This window comes from Rana temporaria, chromosome 6 (assembly GCF_905171775.1).
Source record: "Rana temporaria chromosome 6, aRanTem1.1, whole genome shotgun sequence".
Lineage (NCBI taxonomy): Eukaryota > Metazoa > Chordata > Amphibia > Anura > Ranidae > Rana > Rana temporaria.
In genome coordinates this window covers 53642188-53665431 of record NC_053494.1, presented here as the reverse complement: position 1 = coordinate 53665431, position 23244 = coordinate 53642188, and the positions used below count along the sequence as shown (strand labels likewise).

The 23244-nt window shown below is 42.1% G+C and overlaps 1 protein-coding gene across 1 annotated transcript; it reads right to left on the bottom strand.

The window, feature by feature from the left end:
• Positions 1 to 6124: 6124 nt before the first annotated feature.
• On the bottom strand, positions 6125 to 21758 carry LOC120942635 (putative oncomodulin-2). The gene is made up of 5 exons (XM_040355602.1): positions 21673 to 21758; positions 19575 to 19642; positions 13018 to 13150; positions 10734 to 10843; positions 6125 to 6389 (listed from the first exon to the last, which is right to left on the bottom strand). Exons 2-5 carry the CDS (start codon positions 19633 to 19635, stop codon positions 6364 to 6366), a joined length of 330 nt encoding a protein of 109 aa, XP_040211536.1. The 5' UTR covers positions 19636 to 19642; positions 21673 to 21758; the 3' UTR covers positions 6125 to 6363.
• Positions 21759 to 23244: the final 1486 nt, after the last annotated feature.

Sequence of the window (23244 nt, the reverse complement as noted above, 5' to 3'; positions counted from 1 at the left end):
GTTCACGGACATTTAAGCCCCATACACACTATCAGTTTTCCTGCAGGTTTTTCTCTTCAGGTTTACCAAAACCATGTAGTGCAAGAGCCTGCCTGATTGCATACAAATTGAAACTCTTAAGGTTTGACCTCATATTAGATGGTTTTGGTAAACCTGAAGAGAAAAACCTGCAGGAAAACTGATAGTGTGTATGGGGCTTGAGATTGATTTAACTTTCTTTGGAAATAATATGGACATTTATTTTTCAGCATATATGTTTCTTATAAATTTCACTTATGATTTTTTTGCAATTTTTTTGTATGTATATGGGAACATAAAGGCCCGAATTCACAAAACACTTACGCCGACGTATCTCGAGATGCGCCGTGCCCACAAAACTAGATACGCCTAAAAAATAGGCTTCACCCGACCGACGTAACTTTCCTACGCCGGCGTATCGTTGGCGCATATTTACGCTGGCCGCAAGTGGTACTCCCATTGATTTCCTATTCACTTATGTAAATGAGGGATATACGCCGATTCACGAACGTACTTGGGCCCGGCGCATAATATACGCAGTTTGTGTAAGTCGTACGTCCGGCATAAAGTTATTCCCCATATAGGAGGCGCAAGTCATGCAAAGGTATGGCCCAGGGAACACAGCCGTCGTATTTTACGTTGTTTACGTAGTACATGAATAGGGCTGGGCGTAGGTTACGTTCACGTCGTAGGCAGTAATTCGACGTATCTTAGGCAGTTGTTTCGACGTGATTCTGAGCATGCGCACTGGGATGCGTCCACGGGACGGCGCATGCGCCGTACGTTATTCGTAACTTTATGACGCTCAGTCCCTCATTTACATGGGGTCACGCCTCATTAGCATGGCTCACGCCCACTTCCACCTACGCTGGCTTATGCTGAGGAAACCCAGCGTATCTTTAACAGCGACTGGGGGCGAGTGCTTTGTGAATACTGTGCTTGCGTCGGCGTAGCGTATATTCGATATGCTACGCCGGCATAAATATGCGCCAATGTATGTGAATCCGGGCCTTAGAGTGTGGTATGAAATGTATTTGATTCCTTTAACACATTATTAGACTTTTGGTCCCACTACCATCTGCTCCCAAAATAGTTATTTAACACATTTTTTTACATTGATTATTGTCCAGGGTGCGCGGCTAGGTTCTTTCTATTTTTTTCATTTTTGATTATTGTGATTGGCTGTCACAGTGAACACATGATCAGAAAGCTGCTTCCGCCGGCTACTGATGTTTTCTTGAGTGAGTGAGTGAGTGAGTGAGTGAAAAACTTATATAGCGCTACACATGCGAACTGAATCGCCTCTGGGCGCTTGTTTGAGCACTTCTCCCTTGAGCTCAGAAGAGGTGGGTTTTGATCTTTCTCCTAAAGGCTAGGTGATTCTCCTCCAACCGAATGGAGGTTGACAAAGTGTTCCAAAGTCAAGGGCCTTGGACAGCAAATCTTTTTTCTCCTTTGGACTTGTATCTGGTTTTGGAGATTTGGAGTCAATTTTGGTTGAAAGATCGCAGAGCGCGATTGGGGTTGTAGGCTTTTATTTTGTCGCATAGGTATTGGGGGGCATTTCCCCAAATACACTTATGCGTTAGACATAGTGCTTTGAAAGCGATTCTGTCTTTCACTGGTAGCCAATGAAGGCTTCTCAGTGATGGGGAGATTGATTCCCATGTTTTTTTTCCAGTTACCAGATGCGCGGCCGTGTTCTGAACGACCTGCAGGCGCGTGATTTGGTACTTTGGGAGTCCGAGATAGAGGGCATTTGCATAGTCCAGCCTGGTGTTAACAATTGTTCCCACCACGACTGCTATGTCTTCTTTAGGAATGAATGGGATTAGTCTGCGTAATAAGCTTAGCAGATGGTGTGATCCGCTGACTACTGACCCTATTTGTGCATCCATTGTCATGTTGGTGTCAAAGAAGACCCCGAGACTTTTGACTTTGGTGCTAGGGTCAAGAGCTGTTTTTGGCAACTCAGTCTTTGTGATCCCTGCGCATATGGGTTACTAGGCTGTAAAGGGGCTAAAGGCAATTTTATTTGCAGCTGTATTTCCCCACTTTCTGTTCTATTCTACAGGCAAACCATTTTGGAGCACAACACTATCGTTTGATTTTGTCCTTCCCTCAGTGATTGTCTTTTTAACATTCTGCTAAAATGTTTGTGAATTAGTACTGCTAGGACCTAGAAGAAGGGGACATACCCCGAGAGCTTGTCCTGAAAAATTATATGTTAGTGCAAATAAAAAAACATCAGAAACAGTACTCAATTGTCTCTGTAAAGGGGACTAGGAATTTTGGTGGGGATGCTGCTCCACTGGAGTCAATAGAGTTAGATATATGGTGTAAGAAGCCAGCATGTGATCCAACTTGCCAGAAACCACAACAAATGAAAACTACAATTTTGAGGGAAGCTGCCATTTATTGGACAAATAATGTGCACGTCCACCTTCAACCCTCCTCTTGCCTATTATAGCCTGTGCTGAGTTTAACACAGGAGACTGCAACACAGAAGTGTATGAAAACTCATGTCACACAAGAAGCTTTAAGAAGAAGCCTCAACAAAATGTTCAAAGTTTTATTTAAACCCCCAGGGGACTAAATGCATGTAGCACATGGTCACACAGTTTGCTCACAGCTTTCTAACCATAGTGCTAGAAAATTAGTATGTCTATCTGTAGCTGTTTGTACGCATACACAACCCTAGCAGATAGATCACACAGCCCCAGAGCATGAGGTAATCTTTTACTACACAGGGCAGTATCGGTATCATACATGACACTGTCCCCCCACACCGCTGATTGTTTATTCATAATAAAAGATCACTTAGCTCTGTGGGGCTGTGTGATCTATCTGTGAGGGCTGTGTATGTTTAAAATTAGCCACATAAAAATCGCAGCCCAACAACACTAAGTGATCTTTGACTATTAAGAATGAACATGCAGAGCCCTTGTTGTGTGATAAAGCTGACAGTGCCCAATATGTTTACTAGCAACCACCTGCTGAATGCGTGGAAGCATTGAACTTCCGTGTCAGAGAACGTCGGTGTCTTCTACGTCACCGCGTTCTCTGTCCGCGGGGATTTTGGTCTGATGGTGTGTACACACATCAGACCAAAACCTCCCAGCAGACATGTCCGATGAAAACGGTCCACGGACCGTTTTCATCGGACATGTTCGGTCGTCTGTACAAGGCCTTAAAGTGGTTGTAAACCCCCACCCGAAAGTAACACCTACAGGTAAGCCTAGATTAAGGCTTACCTGTTGGTGTTTGCATTATCTCCTAAACCTACACGTTGTCTACGGCCCATGCTGTATTTGCCTGACGTTATCGCCGCTCCGGCCAATCGCAGCGCCGGAGCGGCGATACCCGGAAGTAACCTTCCGGGTATCTGTGAAGAGATATCTGTGGTCGGAGGGGGAGACGAGGACGGCTTTGGGGGCTTCGATTCTAAGGTAAGTAATGCATAATGAGCTAGTATGCTAGTCATACTAATGCATTATGGCTTTGTCTTGATGGGTTTTTTTTCAAGGGTTTACAACCCCTTTAATAGTATAAGAAAGTCCCCCTATACCGGAATGCCCATTAATTGGGCTTCAGACAGGAGTGAAGATACAGCCAGCCAAAAAAAAGATGTTCCTCTAAAACTCTGCAACCGCATTCTTTGGTATTTCACATACATCCCATCCTGTTATTCTGTGAACCAGCTTATTTCCTACTGTAGTTGATCACCAACCACCCCCCCCCCCCCTGCCCCCCCCAACACCCTCTCCACCTTTTCGCTTCCCCAATAGAAAGTGTATGGGACTTTCCCATCTATCCAGATCAGAGTGCAGGGGTAAAATATTTGTTTTCAACAAAAAATTTTTTTCTTTACCAAGAACTTCCGTTCAGGCTGGGTTTACACTATCTTCGCATGCAGCTCACAGCAGGGGTCCAGGGCATCCCCCGTTCACTGTTTCAGGTCTTATTTCAGCCTGACTTTTTGGCTGAATTTGGACCTAATACGGATCAAAAGACACACAGGGCTCCTGCGCAAATTCGCACTGGAGCTACGGCAGAGATATGTGAACCGGCTCCATAGAGAGCCAGTCAAAATCTCCTGCTATGGCGAATTGGATACAGGGAACACGCATCCAATTTGCAATAATGTGAACCCAGCCTAAAACTTTTCCTTTTTTTGCATTGTTAAATAAAGTTTTTGATTTTTTTTTTTGTGATTTTTATCTTTACTGGAGTTCTCATTTAAGAGGGTCTTTCCACTCATGGCAGGGATTGTTCAAATCTTGTTTCATTAGCATCCAAATCAGATCAAAGATTGCTATGAGCTGTGAGAAGACTAAGCCCTTATCTGAAGTCATGTCCAGAAATGGGCTGGATGTTAGGACTGATGTATAGGCAGTGGCACTCCAAGCCATTTAAAACCTAGCCTTGTAGACAACTAGGCAGATTCAGAAAGACTTAGGCTGGCGTATCAGTAGATACGCCAGCCTAAGTCTGAATCTGCGCCGACGCAAATTTAAGCGTATTTTGGTAACCAGATACGCTTAAATTAGGCTAAGATACGAGCGGCGTAAGTGTCTTACAACGTCGTATCTTAAAGTGTAATTTTTAGGCTGGCCGCTAGGTGGCACTTCCATTGCGTTCGGCGTAGAATATGTAAATCACTAGATACGCCTATTCACGAACGTACGCCCGGCCGACGCAGTACAGATACGCCGATTACGTAAGGCATTTTCAGGCGTAAAGTTATTCCATCAAATAGCTTGACTAGTAATGTTAAGTATGGCCGTCGTTCCCGCGTCGAAATTTGAAAATTTTACGTCGTTTGCGTAAGTCTTCCGTGAATAGGGCTGAACGTAATTTACGTCCACGTCGAAACCAATACGTCCGTGCTGTGTACTTTGCCGCAATGCACACTGGGATATGTACACGGACGGCGCATGCGTCGTTCGTAAAAAAAAGTCAATCACGTCAGGTCACAGTTATTTTACATACAACACGCCCCCCGCATCCTCGTTTGAATTAGGCGCGCTTACTCCGGCCCCATTTACGCTACGCCGCCGTAACTTAGCAGGCAAGTACTTTGTGAATACAGTACTTGCCTTGCTAACTTACGGCGGCGTAGTGTAAATACGATACGCTACGCCGCCGCAAGGATGCGCCCGCCTACCTGAATCCAGCTAAACGTCTACAAAACTTCAACTGCCTATATTTCTGTGACCCATATGCAAAGAACTTAGAGAGTCGCCCAAAGCACTACAAAGCTTCCCCTTGCAGTGCAAAGCAGAAAATGGGTGCGTTCAAAAAGCTCATCCAGTCGAGGCAAATCAGAAGACAGAAGGTGGAAATACCACGCACTGGAGCCCAGCCACTATACAGAAGGGTGAAGACATGGCTTCAGCCTAGATTTATCCTGACTACACTCCTCTGACATGTTTCGTCGCATCCATGGGGCTTAATCATAGAGAAGACCTTCTATCTACTGATTTGCCTATTTCTCTGGACCTACTGATTCTTCTGACTTAAGGATTCCACTGAAGATAACGTTTTCTTTTACAATATTCAATATTCTTCAAATCCTTAGAATTTCATGTAAATTTGTCTCAACCAGGGGCGGACTGACAACTCATGGGACCCCCGGGCAATAGGAGATTATGGGGCTCCCAGGCAATAGATTATGGGGCCGCACAGTATACACACACGCATACAATATACATACACAGTATACACATACAGTATACATACACAGTATACATACACACACAGAATACACATACACACACAGAATACACATACACACACTGAAAAGGTACTGGAGAGGCGGGGCAGCTATAATCTTGGGATTTTTTTTTAAAACACAGATTTTTTAATACTGTCCCTGGTTTTACTGAGGCTGGCAACCCTGATGGGGCCCCCTAGTGGCATGGGGCCCTCGGGCAGTGCCGAGTGCCTGAATGGTCAGTCCGCCCCTGGTCTCAACCACACATTCATCTGTTCTACTGGTGCTAATCTTTATTTTGAGTTGCTAGTTTGTATAAGAATATACGGTACTTCAGGAGTAATTTGTATGACTGTCGGTTAAAAAGAAATACACAGCAAAGCACAGTCATTTCATTGTATGTAGGGTTTTATTGGATTGTTAGGACATTTAGTAACGGTTAGTGCATGTCACATGAAGAAACACCCATAATCTGTTCCACCAAAGTGGTAAATCTTTTTTCCAGCCTCGCTCATATGTCCGGGCTTGTGATAGAGACAGCCAAGGTGAAGCACAACGTCCTGGATTTAATTGTCTTGTTTCCATTATACGATCACTTTGTTGTGTATACCACCAGAATTTGTAGGCTTCTATGAATGAACCATTTCCTGAAACTCTACAAATCCAACAGACAGAATTGTTTAGTTAAGTGTCAAAATCACATTATTATTTAAAAAAATATATTGAACTTGTACTACATAAATGTGTAGCTATTTCAATTTCCTATTCATATTCCTAGAAAGGGTAACTGAACCCAAGAACAAACACTTCATACACACATATATTTCTGCTTTCTAGTCCTTAGATGTGGTGGGTGCATTAGATTCTCTATTTTATGGCTTGCTCACAGTAGCAGTTAGGGGGTGGTGAAACACTGGGGTTAAGCTGTGGTTTTTACCACTCCTCTTTAAAGCAAGATCCGCCTATTTTTTTTTAAAAGCCAGCAGCTACAAATACTGCAGCTGCTGACTTTTAATAAATGGACACTTACCTGTCCAGGGTGCCCGCGATGTCGGCAGCTGAAGCCGATCAATCGCTCGGCTCTCGGCTGCCCCCGCCACCATCCTCTGTGAGGAAATCAGGAAATAAAGCCTTGCGGCTTCATTTCCTGGTTCCCTACTGCGCATTCGCGAGTCGCGCTGCGCATCCTCACTGGTTCCTGCTGTCTTCTGAGACCTGTGTGTTTCCCAGAAGACAGCGGGGGAGGACAGTGTAGGCGCTGGACATGACGTAGGTCACTGCGATCACCGCGGTGATCTATGCCAGGAAGTGGGAGCAAATACCTGTATTGCACAGGTATCTGCTCCCCCCTCCCCCTGAAAGGTGCCAAATGTGACACTGGAGGGGGAAGGATTCCAAAAAGTGGAAGTTCCATTTTTTGGTGGAACTCCACTTTAAGCTGCAGAGGCAGCAGGCAGGGTACACATGCCATGGTCTTGATGCTTTGCAGCTGCGGCAGGAATTATACCCTCTGTTGCTGTCGGTGGGAATAACACCTGTCATACGCAACCCATTGAAGTGAATGGGCCACACTGCAAGAGCCCCACAACTGCATACAATGCACATGGTTGCTTTGCGCTTTGCCTGTCCAATGCTCTCTAGAGAGGAATCCAAATTCTGATTGCTCTTCCGAGAGAAAAGCTAGTGTTAATGTGCCCTCAGGTTTTTTTCCTTCATTTTCCCCGTTAGATCCCGCCAGTAACACATGTCCTAGGGTGACTGTTTCTGGTTCACTGCACTGTTTCTATGAAGGAGAAGTGTTGTCAACCCAGGACAGGACTACAGGACACATAACAGTCATAGCGGGACAGGTTCTGTAGTCCTCAAAGATACTGTAAATGGGAGCAATGTAACTGATAAGCGAGAAACACAGGCAAAGAGCACAGAGAGCGGTCCTACAAGATTTCTTACAAAATCAATAGTAATTTGTTCATAAGAATTGAAGAATTCAGCTTTAAAGTTTACAGACTTTTAACCACTTTAGCCCCGGGCCTGTTTTTCAGAGTCGGTGTTTACGAGACAAAACCATTTTTTTTTGCTAGAAAATTACTTAAAACCCCCAAACATTATATATATTTTTTTTCTAACACCCTAGAGAATAAAATGGAAGTCATTGCAATACTTTTTGTCACACCGTATTTGCGCAGCGGTCTTACAAGCGCACTTTTTTTGGAAAAAATTCACTTTTTTTAAATGAAAAAATAAGACAACAATAAATTTGGCCCAATTTTTTTATATATTGTGAAAGATAATGTTACGCCGAGTAAAATGATACCCAACATGTCACGCTTAAAAATTTCGCCCGCTCGTGGCATGGCGTCAAACTTTTACCCTTTAAAATCTTGATAGGCGACGTTTAAAAAATTCTACAGGTTGCATTTTTTGAGTTACAGAGTAGGCCTAGGGCTAAAATTAATGCTCTCGCTCTAACGATCGCGGCGATACCTCACTTGTGTGGTTTGAATACCGTTTTCATATGTCGGCGCTACTCGCGTATACGTTCGCTTCTACGCGCGAGCTCGTCGGGACGGGGCGCTTTAAAAAAATTTTTTTTTGCTTTTCGCATTTATTTTTATTTATTTTACAATTTTTAACACTGAAAAAAAAAAAAAAAAAATTATCACTTTTATTCCTATTACAAGGAATGTAAACATCCCTTGTAATAGAAAAAAGCATGACAGGTCCTCTTAAATATGGGATCTGGGGTCAAAAAGACCTCAGATCTCATATTTAGGCTTAAATGCAAAAAAAAAAAAAAAAATTGGAAATGTCATTTTTTCAAATGACAAAAAAAAAAATGTTTCTTTAAGACGCTGGGCGGGACTGACGTTTTGACGTCACTTCCGCCCAGCGGAGCTATGGGGACGGGCGAAGGAGATTTTTCCTTTAGTCTCGTCCCCGCTCAGCTGCCGGATGGTCGCGATCTCCTCCGCCGCTACCGACGGCTCCGGTAAGCGGCGGAGGGCGCGGAACAGCGGCGGGAGGGGGGGGGCCCCTCTCCCGCCACCGATAACAGCGATCTCGCGGCGAATTCGCCGCGGAGACCGCCATTATCGTTAACACGGCCGCCCACAGAAGAGATGAATATCTCGATTGTGGCAGCAGCTGCTACCGTTACCGAGATATTCATCTCTAAAGTGATGACGTATAACGGCGGTGGGCGGTCGGCAAGTAGTTAAAACCTAAGTTTAGCCAAAAAATAAATAAAAAATCAGCACAAGGGACATAACTTCAAAAATGATCAAAATGATGTGTCCCTTCTACTGCTGTTTCCTGCATTATTTCAAATCTTCCTCTTTCAAACGTATGTAGGCATAACACGCCCCCTGCTACACCCCCTTAAAGGAGAATTAACCAAAAAAAAAACTTTTTTTTACCACTACTATTCCATTATATTGGCTTTTAAAATGTACAAATGCAGAAATTTAGACATTGGATGAAAGGTTTAGCACTGGGAAACACTTTTTGAAAGATAAAAAGTGCATTTTATATACGACTATATAGATCTGACCAAAATGAGGGACAAATGAGGAGAAATGAGGGACAGAGGGACAAATCAGGGGCAGTCCCTCAAAATAAGTTGGGACAGTTGGGAGCTACGCCTGTATGTACCGTGGATATCTCTTGAACCTGCATAGTTTAGGAAATATCCACTGTATCAGCATGTGCTAACGTCATCGGCACGTGCGCACTGAAGAAACGGCTCGTTCGTGCCTTTGCTTCAGCTGATGTGCCGTGCTCGGTGGCTCCCGAGTGCAATGCGTGGGAGTGAGGTCATCGCGGCTCCAGCCAATCACAGCGCCGGAACCCGCGAACCCAGAAGTAACATTCTGGAGACATGTTGCCGGTGACAGCGGTGTAGGGGGTCTGCTGCACCAGCTTCGATCTAAGGTAAGTATTATATATTGAGCTAGTATGCAATGCCTTCCGGTTCATTATGTCTTTGTCTTTTTTTGGATGGGTTTACAACCACTTTAAGACAGACAGGGCCAGATTCAGATACAAGATACGACGGCGTATCTCCTGATACGCCGTCGTATCTCTGAGTGCGGGAGGTCGTATCTATGCGCCTGATTCAGAGAATCAGTTACGCATAGATATCCCTAAGATCCGACAGGTGTAAGTGTCTTACACCGTCGTATCTTAGGCTGCATTTTCAGGCTGGCCGCTAGGTGGCGCTTCCGTATGTTTACGCAAGGAATATGCTAATTAGGTAGATACGGCGATTCAGAAGCGTAAGTTCGGCCGGCGCAATTTTTTACGTCGTTTACGTTAGGCTTTTTTCGGCGTATAGTTACCCCTGCTATGTGAGGCGTAGCTAATGTTAAGTATGGCCGTCGTTCCCGCGCCGAGTTTTGAAATTTTACGTCGTTTGCGTAAGTCGTTTGCGAATAGGGCTGTACGTCATTTACGTTCACGTCGAATCCAATACGTCCTTGCGGTGTAATTTAGAGCAATGCATACTGGGATATTTTACGGACGGCGCATGCGCCGTTCAAAAAAAATGTAAAAAACGCAGGGTCAAGTAAAATTTTTATAAGACATGCCCCCAACATCCCCATTTAAATTAGGCGGGCTTACACTGCCACACATACGTTACGCCGCCGTAACTAAGAGCGCAAGTTCTTTCTGAATACAGAACTTGCGCCCAAAGTTACAGCACAAACAGGGTTAATTATGGCAAACACAACTCCCCACTCCCTTTGTAAAATAAGAGAAGGAGGATTTGCAGTGCTGGTGTTATCAGAATTTTGTTAGATTTTTTTAATTATGTATTGTAAATGAGAACATATGACAAATATAATGTAGATCTGATTCCAAATTGGTTGCAAAAGTGGAAAAACATTTTAAAGCAAGTGTAATGCTGACCATACACTAGATAGTTGCGTTGCAACTACAATTAATTATGTCAACATCATAACGCGCTTGGCACAAGGTAACACTGCATTATACCACTCACCCTCGGCTCCAATTTTCCCATCTTTGTCATGGTCCGCGGCAGCCATAAAATCTCTGGTTTCAGAGACTGTTAGTTCTCGGCAGCTTGGATCAAAACGCTGAAGGAAAAACCTATGGAAGAAGAAGACCCATATTATAAATTGGCTAGGTCACATTTAGCTTATTTCACATCAATAGGATTTATGGCCAATTCGCATTGTGTTATGCTGACCTGTTCATCAGGGGTCGGCCCAGATTCAAACCATCTATGGGCAGGCTGAATGTACCCAAGTCGGTTGATCGATCAACTTGGGTACAACCAGCATATTGGATTATCTGCATGGGATTTTTTTGCCTGGGGCTACAGCCGCTAGAAATAACCCCTGTGTTCTCCGAGAAGGGATGGCTCCCTGCACCCCTACCCCTGCTGGAAGAACATGGGAGGGATCCCCCCATAAACACTAATTGTGTTGATGGGAGAATCGAGTGACCTGTGGTTGCAGGAATGAAAATCACACCATCTATAGCCTGTTAAATGATGAACCTGATAATAGTGTTATTGTGCTCAGAATTGAGTTCTCTGGAAGCCAGTTTATATTTGGGGCCACTGTTTTGGCAGCTGCAGAAATATCAGCTAATACAGTTTATTGAGAATGTATATTGGTATACTGAGAAATGATATACTATAGGTTATTAATACTTCATGCAGTGTTACCACTGTATGAGGGAGTACCATTGTATAATGAAATGTCTGAACTCCAGGCAGTAGCCTTTATTTTACAAGAGGGTTCCAAGTGACACTTTTCGCAAAACACAAGTACATGTTCAAGGTATAAGCAAGGTGTATAGGTATGCCTGTGTGACGGGTTATCTTCAGGCATCTGGCATAGGCGTGCGCACAGGGTGTGCCAGGTGTGCCTGGTCACAACCTAATTACCCCATGGGGCACATATTCCCCCTGATTTTTTCACCCCCAATTTTTTTTTTTTTATTATAATTTTTTTTTTAAATAGAAAAACATCTGACACTGTCCACTGCCCTACTGGCAGCAATCTCTGCCCTACTGACACCAGTCTCTGCCTTACTGACACCATCCATTGCTCTAATGACACCATGCAATGCTCTACTGGCAATGTCAGTATATACACACATGCATATGTGTTTGAGCTTTGGGGTGCACACCCTAATGCTATAGGCTGCGCATACCTATGGAGTCTGGGATGCACAGATGTTCCATGCAGGGGAATGCAGACAGTCTGTTGAAATCAATGACATGTGCCCAGCTGCATCAACCTCCACACACATCCTGGAGTGCACATCCATGCAGATGGGGTACTGGTCTGATCAGACAGGGATGAGCAGGGAGGTCTGTGCAATCAGCCTAAGGGAAGACGGCCCTTCACACAGGCCTAAGCTGTAACATGTAGCTCTACAATTTTATCCAACTTTGTCACAAAATTTGCAAACATCCTGAAAGGCATATGCTGACTCACGTTGTAGTACTGTGTTTTATTCTTTTTATCATTTTGTATATGTTAGATTATCCCACAAATCTCACGGCTTCCAATCACTGTGGGCTAGCCAAGATGTAACCCCAGAAAACCGTTCCCACTTCATGTAAGGTTTCATGTACACACTGCCCACATTCACTGTGGCAGAGGGAAAAAACGCAAACTTCGGCACCACGATTTTGCTGTGGTTTTGTTACTGGCAGTGAAAACCTTTCTTATCCTGAACGCGATTCTTCCGGAGGTTGAAGGAGATTGAACAGGAAGGTACCATCCCCAAACTGTTCCCACAAAATTGGGAGCATGAAAGTGTCCAAAATGTTTTGGTATGCTGATGACTTAAGAGTTCCCTTCACTGGAACTAAGGGGCCAAGCCCAACCCCTGAAAGAAAGACCCACACCATAAAACCCCTTCCACCAAATGATTTGGTGGAGACTGCGAGCCAGGCCTTCTTGTCCACATCAGTGCCTGACCTCACAAATGCGCTTCGGGAAAAATGGTCAAACATTCCCATAGACACTCCTTAACCTTGTGGGCATGTCGCCTTCCCAGAAGAGTTGAAGCTGTTATGGCTGCAAAGGGAGGGCCAACTCAATATTGAACCCTATGGACTAAGACGTGTGAAAGGCAGGCGTCCCAATACTTTTGGTAATATAGTGTATGTATGATGAATCATATTTAAAATGTTGTAAATACTCAAAAACTGTATATACTATTTGTACTTTATACCTTTAAATCTCAATAAAAACTTTTGTGAAACAAATTAATAACATGATATTACTATAATATTATCTTACTTGAGCTCTTCCTCTTCGATATATCCACTCTGATCATCATCTAAAATCCGGAAGGCATCTTTCACTTGGCTGGCAGTTTTTTTAGTCAGCCCACAAGTTTGGAAAAATTTCTTGTAATTGAAGGTGTCAGGAGCTAAAAAAAAGTGCAGAATTATGTTAGCTATATTGTAGTAGTTGCCACCCAGTAATTTCCAGTGCAAAATACATTTTATTGAAGACAGGGTGTTTCAACCATACAGGGCCTTAATAATAGCGAACCAAACAACATATCACAATCTATTTTTAAAGACTTCATCTCTTACATACTAGATCAGCCTTTCTCAACCTTTTCAACACAGAGGAACCCTTGAAATAGTTCTCTGGTCTCGTGGGAACCCCTGCTAAAAATGAGAAATCTACAATTCATGATACCTTGGTGTGATGGTCAGTGGGAAGAATGGTCCTTACACTTGTAGTCATAGGGAAGAATTACCTCCTTACAAATAGCTAAAACGTTCAATGGAGCGGTAGAAATTGCCCAATGCTGAAGGAACCCCTAGCAACCTCTGGAGGAACCCTAGGGTTCCACTGAACCCTGGTTGAGAATCACTGTACTAGATTAAAGACTGGTGAGCAATAAGAGGTAATTACTGTGAGGCCTCGTACACACGACCGAACATGTCTGCTGAAACTGGTCCGCGGACCAGTTTCAGCAGACATGTTCGGTCGTGTGTACGGCCGACCGGACAGGTTTCCAGCGGACATTTGTCCAGCCGACCGTTTTCCAGCGGACAAAAATTTCTTAGCATGCTAAGAAACATGTCCGCTGGCAGCCTGTCTGTCGGACATGTTCGGTCGTCTGTACAGACTCACCGTACATGTCCGCTCGGCCGCCATCCCTCGCATGCGTCAAAGTGATTCGACGCATGCGTGGAAGCATTGACCTTCCAGGGCCACGCACGTTGCCGCCTAATCGTCGCGGCGATGGCGCGGCCACGTCACCGCGTATTGTGTACGCGCGGATTTCTGTCTGATGGTGTGTACAACCATCAGACAGAAATCTCCGGGCGGACATGTCCGCTGAAAACGGTCCGGCGGACCGATTTCAGCGGACAGTCCGTCCGTGTGTTCGAGGCCTTAGAGAAAAAAAACAATGCACCTTAAAAATATCAATATATTATAAAAAAAACACACATTAAATAAAAATTAAATCTCACATGTAGTGGGCTCTTAGTGTGTTGTATTATAGATTATCAGTGTATTTTACTATGCAGTACTAGTGGGGAGTGCTGTACCAGATATCTAATTTTTTATATAAGAATAAAACCGTTGAACCAACTCATTGCTGAAAGGGATGGGTTTATAAAGGGGTTAGATTTTCATATATTAATGTTAACAAACAAAAGTAGAAGTTATTATTGTGTTTCGAGCCCGGCGCTTGACTAGGATCATGATGCCCGCTATGCAATTTCTTATATTCCTCAGGTACTGTGACTCCTGGTCTACTCTGGGGTATTATAAATACTTGGTTATTGTGACCACCCAGCTAGCATGACCCACTGACAATGCATACCACTGGTAATGGAACTTCACCAATACAGTTATGGGAATATTGTGTAGAGATTTAGAAGACTTTTTCATACTCTATGCTAAAAAGAAACATAAAAATGCAACTATGGGCAAATAAAACATTACATATATGATACAATCTGTCAACAGCATTAACAGAGCATCGTCAATAGCTTTGGCACAGAATATTATTGACAGACAATGCTGTCAATAGAATTAACGCAGCAATGTTTGGTGAATTTCTGCAAAGAGAATTGTGAAAGCAACAACAGAACAAGCTGAGAACCATACGAAGGCTCAAATGATACTGGTTGTAGGTCATTGTTTGAAATGTAAGAATATTTGGATGCTCGACTCTTTTGATTCATTTGGACCCTGATTTTTATTAGTATCTCACAAACAGTATAAAAAAGATCGAATTTGCTGGTTTTTTTGTGCTTACAAGGAAAGTTTGTGCTTTTATTTTGCTAAATAACTAATTTTGGTTGCTGTATATTTTTTAATATACAGAGTTTTGGTAGCTGAAGTGGAAACCAGTACTAGGGCCACCAAGGTCTGAAAGCCTGTACTGAAATTAGTGATGAAAGATACCAATGGGCATAGTACTATTTTGCCTATAGGCTGCAAATCATAATAATAATAATCATTTTAATCATCATCAAATCATCCTACATTTGTCTCATACAAGCTTAATTACACGTTGAAACAACATAAAAACACTTCAAATGTATAAACTACTTCAAAAGAAAACTCACACACAACCATTATAGTTTCTCTTAAAGATTACATAAAAGATGACTTGTAAACAGTGGGGTTGATTTATTAAAGGCAAATGGATTTTGCACTTTGCAAAGTGTAGTTGCACTCTGCAAGTGCAGTTGCTCCAGAGCTTAGAAAATGAGGTAAGGCTTCACTTTGCAAAGGGTACCCAATCACGTGGAAGGAAAATAAAAAATAATAATTTTTAGGGATGCACCGAAATGGAAATTTCAGAACCGAAACGAAACCGAAATAAAAAAAAAATTCAGTCCGAAACCGAAACCGAAACCGAAAATGACTTTTCTTTGTTTTCCCCCTATTTCATTTTTTTTGGCACAGTGGCGATGTGTGTTGGCACAGTGGCTGCATGTGATGGCACAGTGGCTGCGTTTGATGGGCACAGTGGCTGCGTGTGTTGGCAGTGGCATAGTGGCTGCGTGGGATGGCACAGTGGCTGCGTGGGATGGCACAGTGGCTGCGTGGGATGGCACAGTGGCTGCGTGTGATGGGCACAGTGGCTGCGTGTGATGGGCACAGTGGCGGCAATTGATGGGCACACTGGCGGCAATTGATGGGGCAAACTGGCAGTGGCAATAATAATGGTTATAGTGGCTGCGTTTGATGGCACAGTGGCTGCGTTTGATGGGCACAGTGGCGACGTGTGTTGGCACAGTGGCTGCATGTGATAGCACAGTGGCTGCATTTGATGGGCACAGTGGTGGCAATTGATGGGCACACTGGCAGCAATTGATGGGCACACTGGCGGCAATTGATGGGGCAAACTGGCAGTGGCAATAATTAATGGTTATAGTGGCTGCGTTTGATGGCACAGTGGCTGCGTTTGATGGCACAGTGGCTGCGTTTGATGGCACAGTGGCTGCGTTTGATGGCACAGTGGCTGCATGTGATAGCACAGTGGCTGCGTTTGATGGGCACATTGGCTGTATGTGATGGCACAGTGAGGCGGCAATTAATGTTTTTTTTGGTAGTCAGATAAGGCAAGCATGGCTCAATAACACACAAACGTTTTTTAAAAAAAAACGTTTGTGTTATTGAGCCATGCTTGCCTTATCTGACTACCAAAAAAAATATCAATTGCAGCCTCACTGTGCCACTGTGAAAAAATGGTAGATCATTTTTTTTTTTTATCTGGTCAGTTAACCACTTACCCCACAAGATCCGCCCCCCCCCCCCGGAACTAGCCATTTAACATGAACACAGTTTGTAAAACTTAATTTCTTATAGGTTGTGTGCTGTTTGCTTACTTTTTTAACTGAGTACACTGCAAGGTTCCTCGTAGGTTCACACTCACAGGCTCCGTCCGACACAGCTCCCTGCGCGCTCCAAAGCCTCCCTCGCCTCCAGGCCGTGACGTCACGCCGCTCACGCCGCTGGACTACACCAAGAGACTCCCCCATAGGGGGAGTCCAAAATGTAAGAAATAGGAGCTAGGAGGACACGGTGGAGCGCGATCGGCAGTCGGCACACAATTTGTACAGTGCCACTGCCGCTGCTCGCGCTATGTACAGGTCTGGCGGCCAAAGTGTGGATCTGCGTGTGCATAGGAACATTGCCCCCCTCTGGTAAAAAATGGTTTCACCCACAGCTTTATTATCGGCAATTTTGCTGTGTTTCGGCAGGGACCCAAAAAGGCTATTTTCGGCCGATATGTATCGGCCGCCGATAATCGGTGCATCCCTAATAATTTTTGCTTGCACAAGATTGGATGATGGAAGTCAGCAGACCTTCTGCTAATTTATTAAGCTCCTGGAGCAGCTGCACTTGCAGAGGGCAATTGCACTTTGCAAATTGCAAAGTCTATTTGCTTTTAGTAAATCAACCCCAGTGTGATACTGGGATTTAAATGGCCATGTAATGCTCTTCTGACTATTCATGGAGGCCTTTTATATTCAACTGTGGGGTTTTGCAGCCAAACTACTATCTTGAAATCAAATTTTCAAGTGTCAAAAATACAAAAAAAACAGCTTAACTTTTCAAAATTCTTGTTAAATTATTTTGAAATAATTTCAAATATTTAAAAAGTAAACTATGTAGTGTAGGCCAATGTAATTTAAAAAATATATAGTGGAAGTTCGAAAAGGATTTAATGTATTATATAAATGAATATAATTTTTAGCATGTATTATTATAATTGAAATGCAAACAAATTAGAAAATGTTTTAATTAACCAGTTCCCGACCCCGGCATGTACATATACGTCCACAATATGGCACGTACAGGCACATGGGCGTACACGTACGTCCTTGCCTATTAGCGGGTGGGGGGTCCGACCGGGACCCCCCCCGCTACATGCGGAGGTCGGGTCCGCTCGGGGAGCGATCCGGGACCACGGCGCGGCTATTTGTTTATAGCCGCTCCGTCGCGATCGCTCCCCGGAGCTGAAGAACGGGGAGAGCCGTATGTAAACACGGCTTCCCCGTGCTTCACTATGGCGGCGCATCGATCGTGTCATCCCCTTTATAGGGAGACACAATCGATGACGTCATTCCTACAGCCACACCCCCCTACAGTTGTAAACACACACTAGGTGCACCCTAACTCCTACAGCGCCACCTGTGGTTAACTCCCAAACTGCAACTGTCATTTTCACAATAAAGAATGCAATTTAAATGCATTTTTTGCTGTGAAAATGACAATGGTCCCAAAAATGTGTCAAAATTGTCCGAAGTGTCCGCCATAATGTCGCAGTCACGAAAAAAATTGCTGATCGCCGCCATTAGTAGTAAAAAAAAAAAAATTAAAAAATGCAATAAAACTATCCCCTATTTTGTAAACGCTATAAATTTTGCGCAAACCAATCGATAAACGCTTATTGCAATTTTTTTTACTAAAAATAGGTAGAAGAATACGTATCGGCCTAAACTGAGGAAAAAAAATGTTTTTATATATGTTTTTGGGGGATATTTATTACAGCAAAAAGTAAAAAATATTGCATTTTTTTCAAAATTGTCGCTCTATTTTTGTTTATAGCGCAAAAAATAAAAACCGCAGATGTGATCAAATACCACCAAAAGAAAGCTCTATTTGTGGGGAAAAAAGGACGCCAATTTTGTTTGGGAGCCACGTCGCACGACCGCGCAATTGTCTGTTAAAGTGACGCAGTCCCGAACTGTAAAAACACCTTGGGTCTTTAGGCTGCATATTGGTCCGGGGCTTAAGTGGTTAAACAGATACAGAGACTCACTTCAATCTGAAACTATTGTAGATATCAATTTGTTTATTTTTATTTCTGTTGTTTTTATATTTTAATGTACAATTGTATGATACTCATACTCATATGTATATAAGTTTTCTTTTAACAATTGACAACTGCCAAATAAATGAATAAATAATTATATAAGGTTATTCCTGCTTATTTATTTTCAAATATATGTAGAAATTCAGATTTACCAAATGATTTGAGAATGTTCACACAATAAAATGTGTTAGGATTCACTTTAGTTTTCCAATATTGGGGGAAAAAAGACTATGGGCCAGATTCATATAGACTTACGACGGGCGTATCAGTAGATACGGCGTTGTAAGTCCGAATCCGCGGCAACGCAACTTTAAGCGTATGCTCAAACTGAGATACGCTTAAATGTTGCTAAGATACGGCCGGCGTAAGTCTCCTACGCCGTTGTATCTTAACTGCCTATTTACGCTGGCCGCTAGGGGCGCCTAGAATATGTAAATCAGCAAGATACGCCTATTCACGAACGTACGCTTGCCCGTCGCAGTAAAGATACGCTGTTTACGTAAGGCGTTTTCAGGCGTAAAGATAAACCACCAAAAACATGGTCGGAACCGCGTAAAATTTTTCACGTTTTACGTTGTTTGCGTAAGTCGTCCGTGAATGGGGCTGGGCGTAGGTTACGTTCACGTCGAAAGCATTGACTATTTGCGACGTGATTTGGAGCATGCGCACTGGGATACGTTCATGGACGGCGCATGCGCCATTTGTTAGAAACGTCATTTACATGGGGTCACACTTAATTTACATGAAACACGCCCACAGCTTCAACATTTGAATTAGGCGGGCTTACGCCGGCCCTAATACGCTACGCTGCCGTAACTTCGGCCGCAAAATCTTTCTGAATACCATACTCGCCTCTCAAAGTTACGGCGGCGTAGCGTATTGGAGATACGCTACGCCCGCATAAAGGTATCTGAATCTAGCCCACTGTTTACTTATTTAATCTGCATGTGATTGGATAATGAAATTGAATATTTACACAATTAAGCTTTACCTTGGCACTCCCTTAGAGCAGCAGAAATGTCAGAAGCACTAAGCATGTCGTTGAGACTCATTTTGAATCTGTAAGCAGAAAACATAGGGTGAATATTAAGTGCAATTTAATTTATAAATACTTTTCACAACGAATTGTTCCACCAAAAGACAGTGGTGCTGTAGACAATCATTTGTAATAAGGATGATAATGATGCAGAAATGCAACACTATTGGGCATATGTAAAAGCAGTGAGTGTGGCATTCAGTACCAGGAACATTCACCTGCAGTAAATGTTTGGTAAATTTCACATTCACTGCTTTACAAATATGCCCATATATTTCCAATAAAAAAAGCAAATAACCCCTAAACACACCTTGAAACGAAATGTTTGGTATTTGACATTTTGTTTTCTTTTTTGTTATTTAGTATTTTGGATTCTTGTGATTTTATACGTTTTAAATGGCTTTGCTAAATAAGTTTGCCAGGTTGAATTTAATAGAAAATTAATAGAATTGTTTTATCTTCTTTCTATATTCCAGACGATGATCTATTCATTCACCAGTCTGTTATTGAAAAAACTCAATTATACTTAACCATGTTAGCAAAAACAGGAAGGCTGCAGTTGCTGACCTCTCCTAAAAAAAAACGTCCTGACTACCATGGTGACCCTCTGACTTCAAGACTAACCTGGAGATAGCACAGTATGTAGATTAGGAGATCTGCCCTTGCTCTAGTTTTCCTGATTTGTATACTTGTTGCAGATCAGTGGCATAGCAAGTAATAAAGGCTAATAAATAATAATAGTTATATAATAATAAAATAATAATAGTAATAAAGGTTAGCAAAGCAGCCAAGCAACTATCATTATCAGCAACAGAGTTACGTTAAGAAAAGTATAATTTACAGGATATATATATATATATATATATATATATATATATATATATATATATATATATATATATATATATATATATATATATATATATATATATAATATTTACAGTTGCATCATTGCTTCTTGGGTTGATATTTTTGAGCTTGGTCATTATGGAAACAATTTTTTTTTATTTTCCATATATATACTTAATCGCATACTGCTATAATCGCATCTCATTTAAAGTCCCAACCCTCCATTTTTTACACCCTTACAGGGATGGAGGCCTGTGGTGGTGCATACCACATGCCTCATACAAAGTCCCAACCCCATTTTATTTTTTTATTTTTCTTACAGTTGCATCATTAACTTATCTTTTTCATTTTTTTAACTGCAGACAAAATGCTATGATTTTTGCACAACAAAAGATAAAGGACAGAAGATAAAAAAAAAAAGATAAAAGACTCTTTAATGCAAGTAAAATATCTATGAAATTGGAATATTTTTTTTCAGGATAGGATACCCTCTGCATTATCCTAAATGTCATTAAAATAGCAATTATTTGCCACTCTGCCTGTTACACTACCATATAAATTGTTTATGTCTCTTAAAATTATAAGTTAATTATAGATAAACTCTTGAAATTCAGGCAAGTTTGCATTGCACTACCTCTCCAGGGCTGGTTCAGTGTTTATGTACTCAGAGTACTTCTGGTATAATGCTCATTCTCTGGGTCTGGCTATAGAGAATAACGTCTGGCTCCATTTCACCCAGCTTGGCCTTTTTACTCTTTGTTTGGATTCAAGAAGCTGGGAGCAAAGAACAAAAATGCTTTGCTATCCCTAGGCAGTCTGGAGAACACAGCTTCAGTCTACATATGTCACCTAAGTTTTAATAACTAACAACATTCATTTACTATATTGTCAATTTGGTTTCTGAACTTCATGAAAAAAGCAAAATAAATACAAATTCCAGATAATAGATTGCACAACTATACATGATAGCATAAAATCTAGCAGTTTTTGGTGATTTTATTTGGAAGCAGGGTACCTTAGGGTTGTAATAAAAAAAAAAAGTAAGTACGGTAAGTCAAACATAAATTACATTTGAGTTAATACAATTATTTTTGTAATTAAAAGAAAGAAAATGAAAAGAAATACATTTATATTGATATTTGATGCAATATCAGTCTTAAGAAGTATATATTCATCAGGCAGAACATAGTTTAAATGGACTCACCTTGTGTAGTGGGAGGAGATGGTACTCGTAGAAATACAGAGGATGCGTAAGGTGACAGAGCTGAAATGGAAGAAACAGTGTGGTATATATAGGATACCACAGGTGACAATAGGCTTGACTTGGATTACCAATTCAGGGATCAAATGCACGATTTGGTGACAAGCTCAAGTTTCTCGCCTAACTAATCAACCTCTCTATTTATAACTACAGTATGTGAAATTTACATCACAATACTATTAATGCCTTTTCTTGATTATTATTTTTTTTTTTGTATTTTCTACCCGTATGATGGCAGCAGCGTAACAACACTTTGAATGTGTCTAAAGAAAATGTACTTTAGCACTATAGTCCCACCGTATTCCCATTCCCTTCATGCTCCCCCAAAATGTTCCAATTAGTAAAAGGGCTTGAACTTTTTTTCTATAAATGCAATGAAAATCCTAAAGCACAATGCAGTATAATTGAATCATTGTCCTACAAATTCATGTTATAGCCCATTAATACACTGGACACTTAGAAACCAGTAATTGCTCATTTACTGTTTATCTGGGGCAGGGTGTGCCAATTTATGTTAACAAAACATAATGAAGAATTTAAAGGATGTCACTAATCAAGATGTGGTGTGTTTCAGTATGTTTAACCAGTCAACATATGTTGGAAAAATTGTTGTGGAAATTTCAAGATGTATTTAATATGTGTTGTCATAGTTTCACCCAGTGTTAATTCTCCCGCAACCCTAATTTTGCCTTCCTCTGGATCACCTGTGGGTATGGAGTTGGGTGTATGGGATTGTACTATGTTTTTTATTTTGTTTGTTTATTTTTTTTGTGGTTGAACTGGATGGACTTGTGTCTTTTTTCAACCTGACTAACTATGTAACTATGTAACCCGCTCTAAAGAGCTGACTGGGGCAGACTGACGCTGGTTTAGATAAACTTCCTGATTTGGAGAAGGGTGTTTGCGGAGTGGGAATGTCGGCCGGCGAAAGGGCCCCTGTGTGATGCACAGACGTTCGCCGGGGGGGATGTGTCCGCTCTGCAAAGCATTATTGGTTTAGCGTATGTATGCTCTTATCGCCTTTGTGTCTGATCAACATAAATATGGTGGCATGAGCGTAAACTTGCATATAATCTTCCCTGATCAGGAACTGTGTTCATGTTGTTGTTGTATCATGCTGCTGTTTTGTATTTGTATTGTATTGTATGTTTTTAAATATCCCTGTTGGAAGGGTTATCATGTATTATCACATCCTGTGTTGTCAAATCCATATATGGGCATCTGCTGGGTGGAGCTCACAACCTGTGAGCTCACTTCCTATAGAGGAGATCACATGCTGTGACATCACTTCCTGGGGGGATTTCTAATAAAAGGACCCTGTGAGGGCGTCGGCAGTCAGTGATTGCTGTGATGCTGTGATGCTGAGATGAGAACTGAGATGTGTGGTGATGTTTCTTGATTTGAATGAATGGGAATCGAATGGAAGGTGAGTGAATTTTAGCTTAAGAAGCATTATTACATTAAGATGAAGTGTGTGTTTTATTTAGCACAAGGCAAAAGTGTGCTCTGCATGGT

What these genes read in the sequence shown, in the direction of transcription:
- LOC120942635 (XM_040355602.1), bottom strand. Translation starts at nt 19,635, where the DNA reads ATGAGTCTCAACGACATGCTTAGTGCTTCTGACATTTCTGCTGCTCTA. An exon ending in TGCTCTAAGGGAGTGCCAAG is followed by an intron (nt 13,151 to 19,574) that starts GTAAAGCTTAAT and finishes ACTTTTTTTTAG; the next exon opens with CTCCTGACACCTTCAATTAC. An exon ending in ATCGAAGAGGAAGAGCTCAA is followed by an intron (nt 10,844 to 13,017) that starts GTAAGATAATAT and finishes CTTCTTCCATAG; the next exon opens with GTTTTTCCTTCAGCGTTTTG.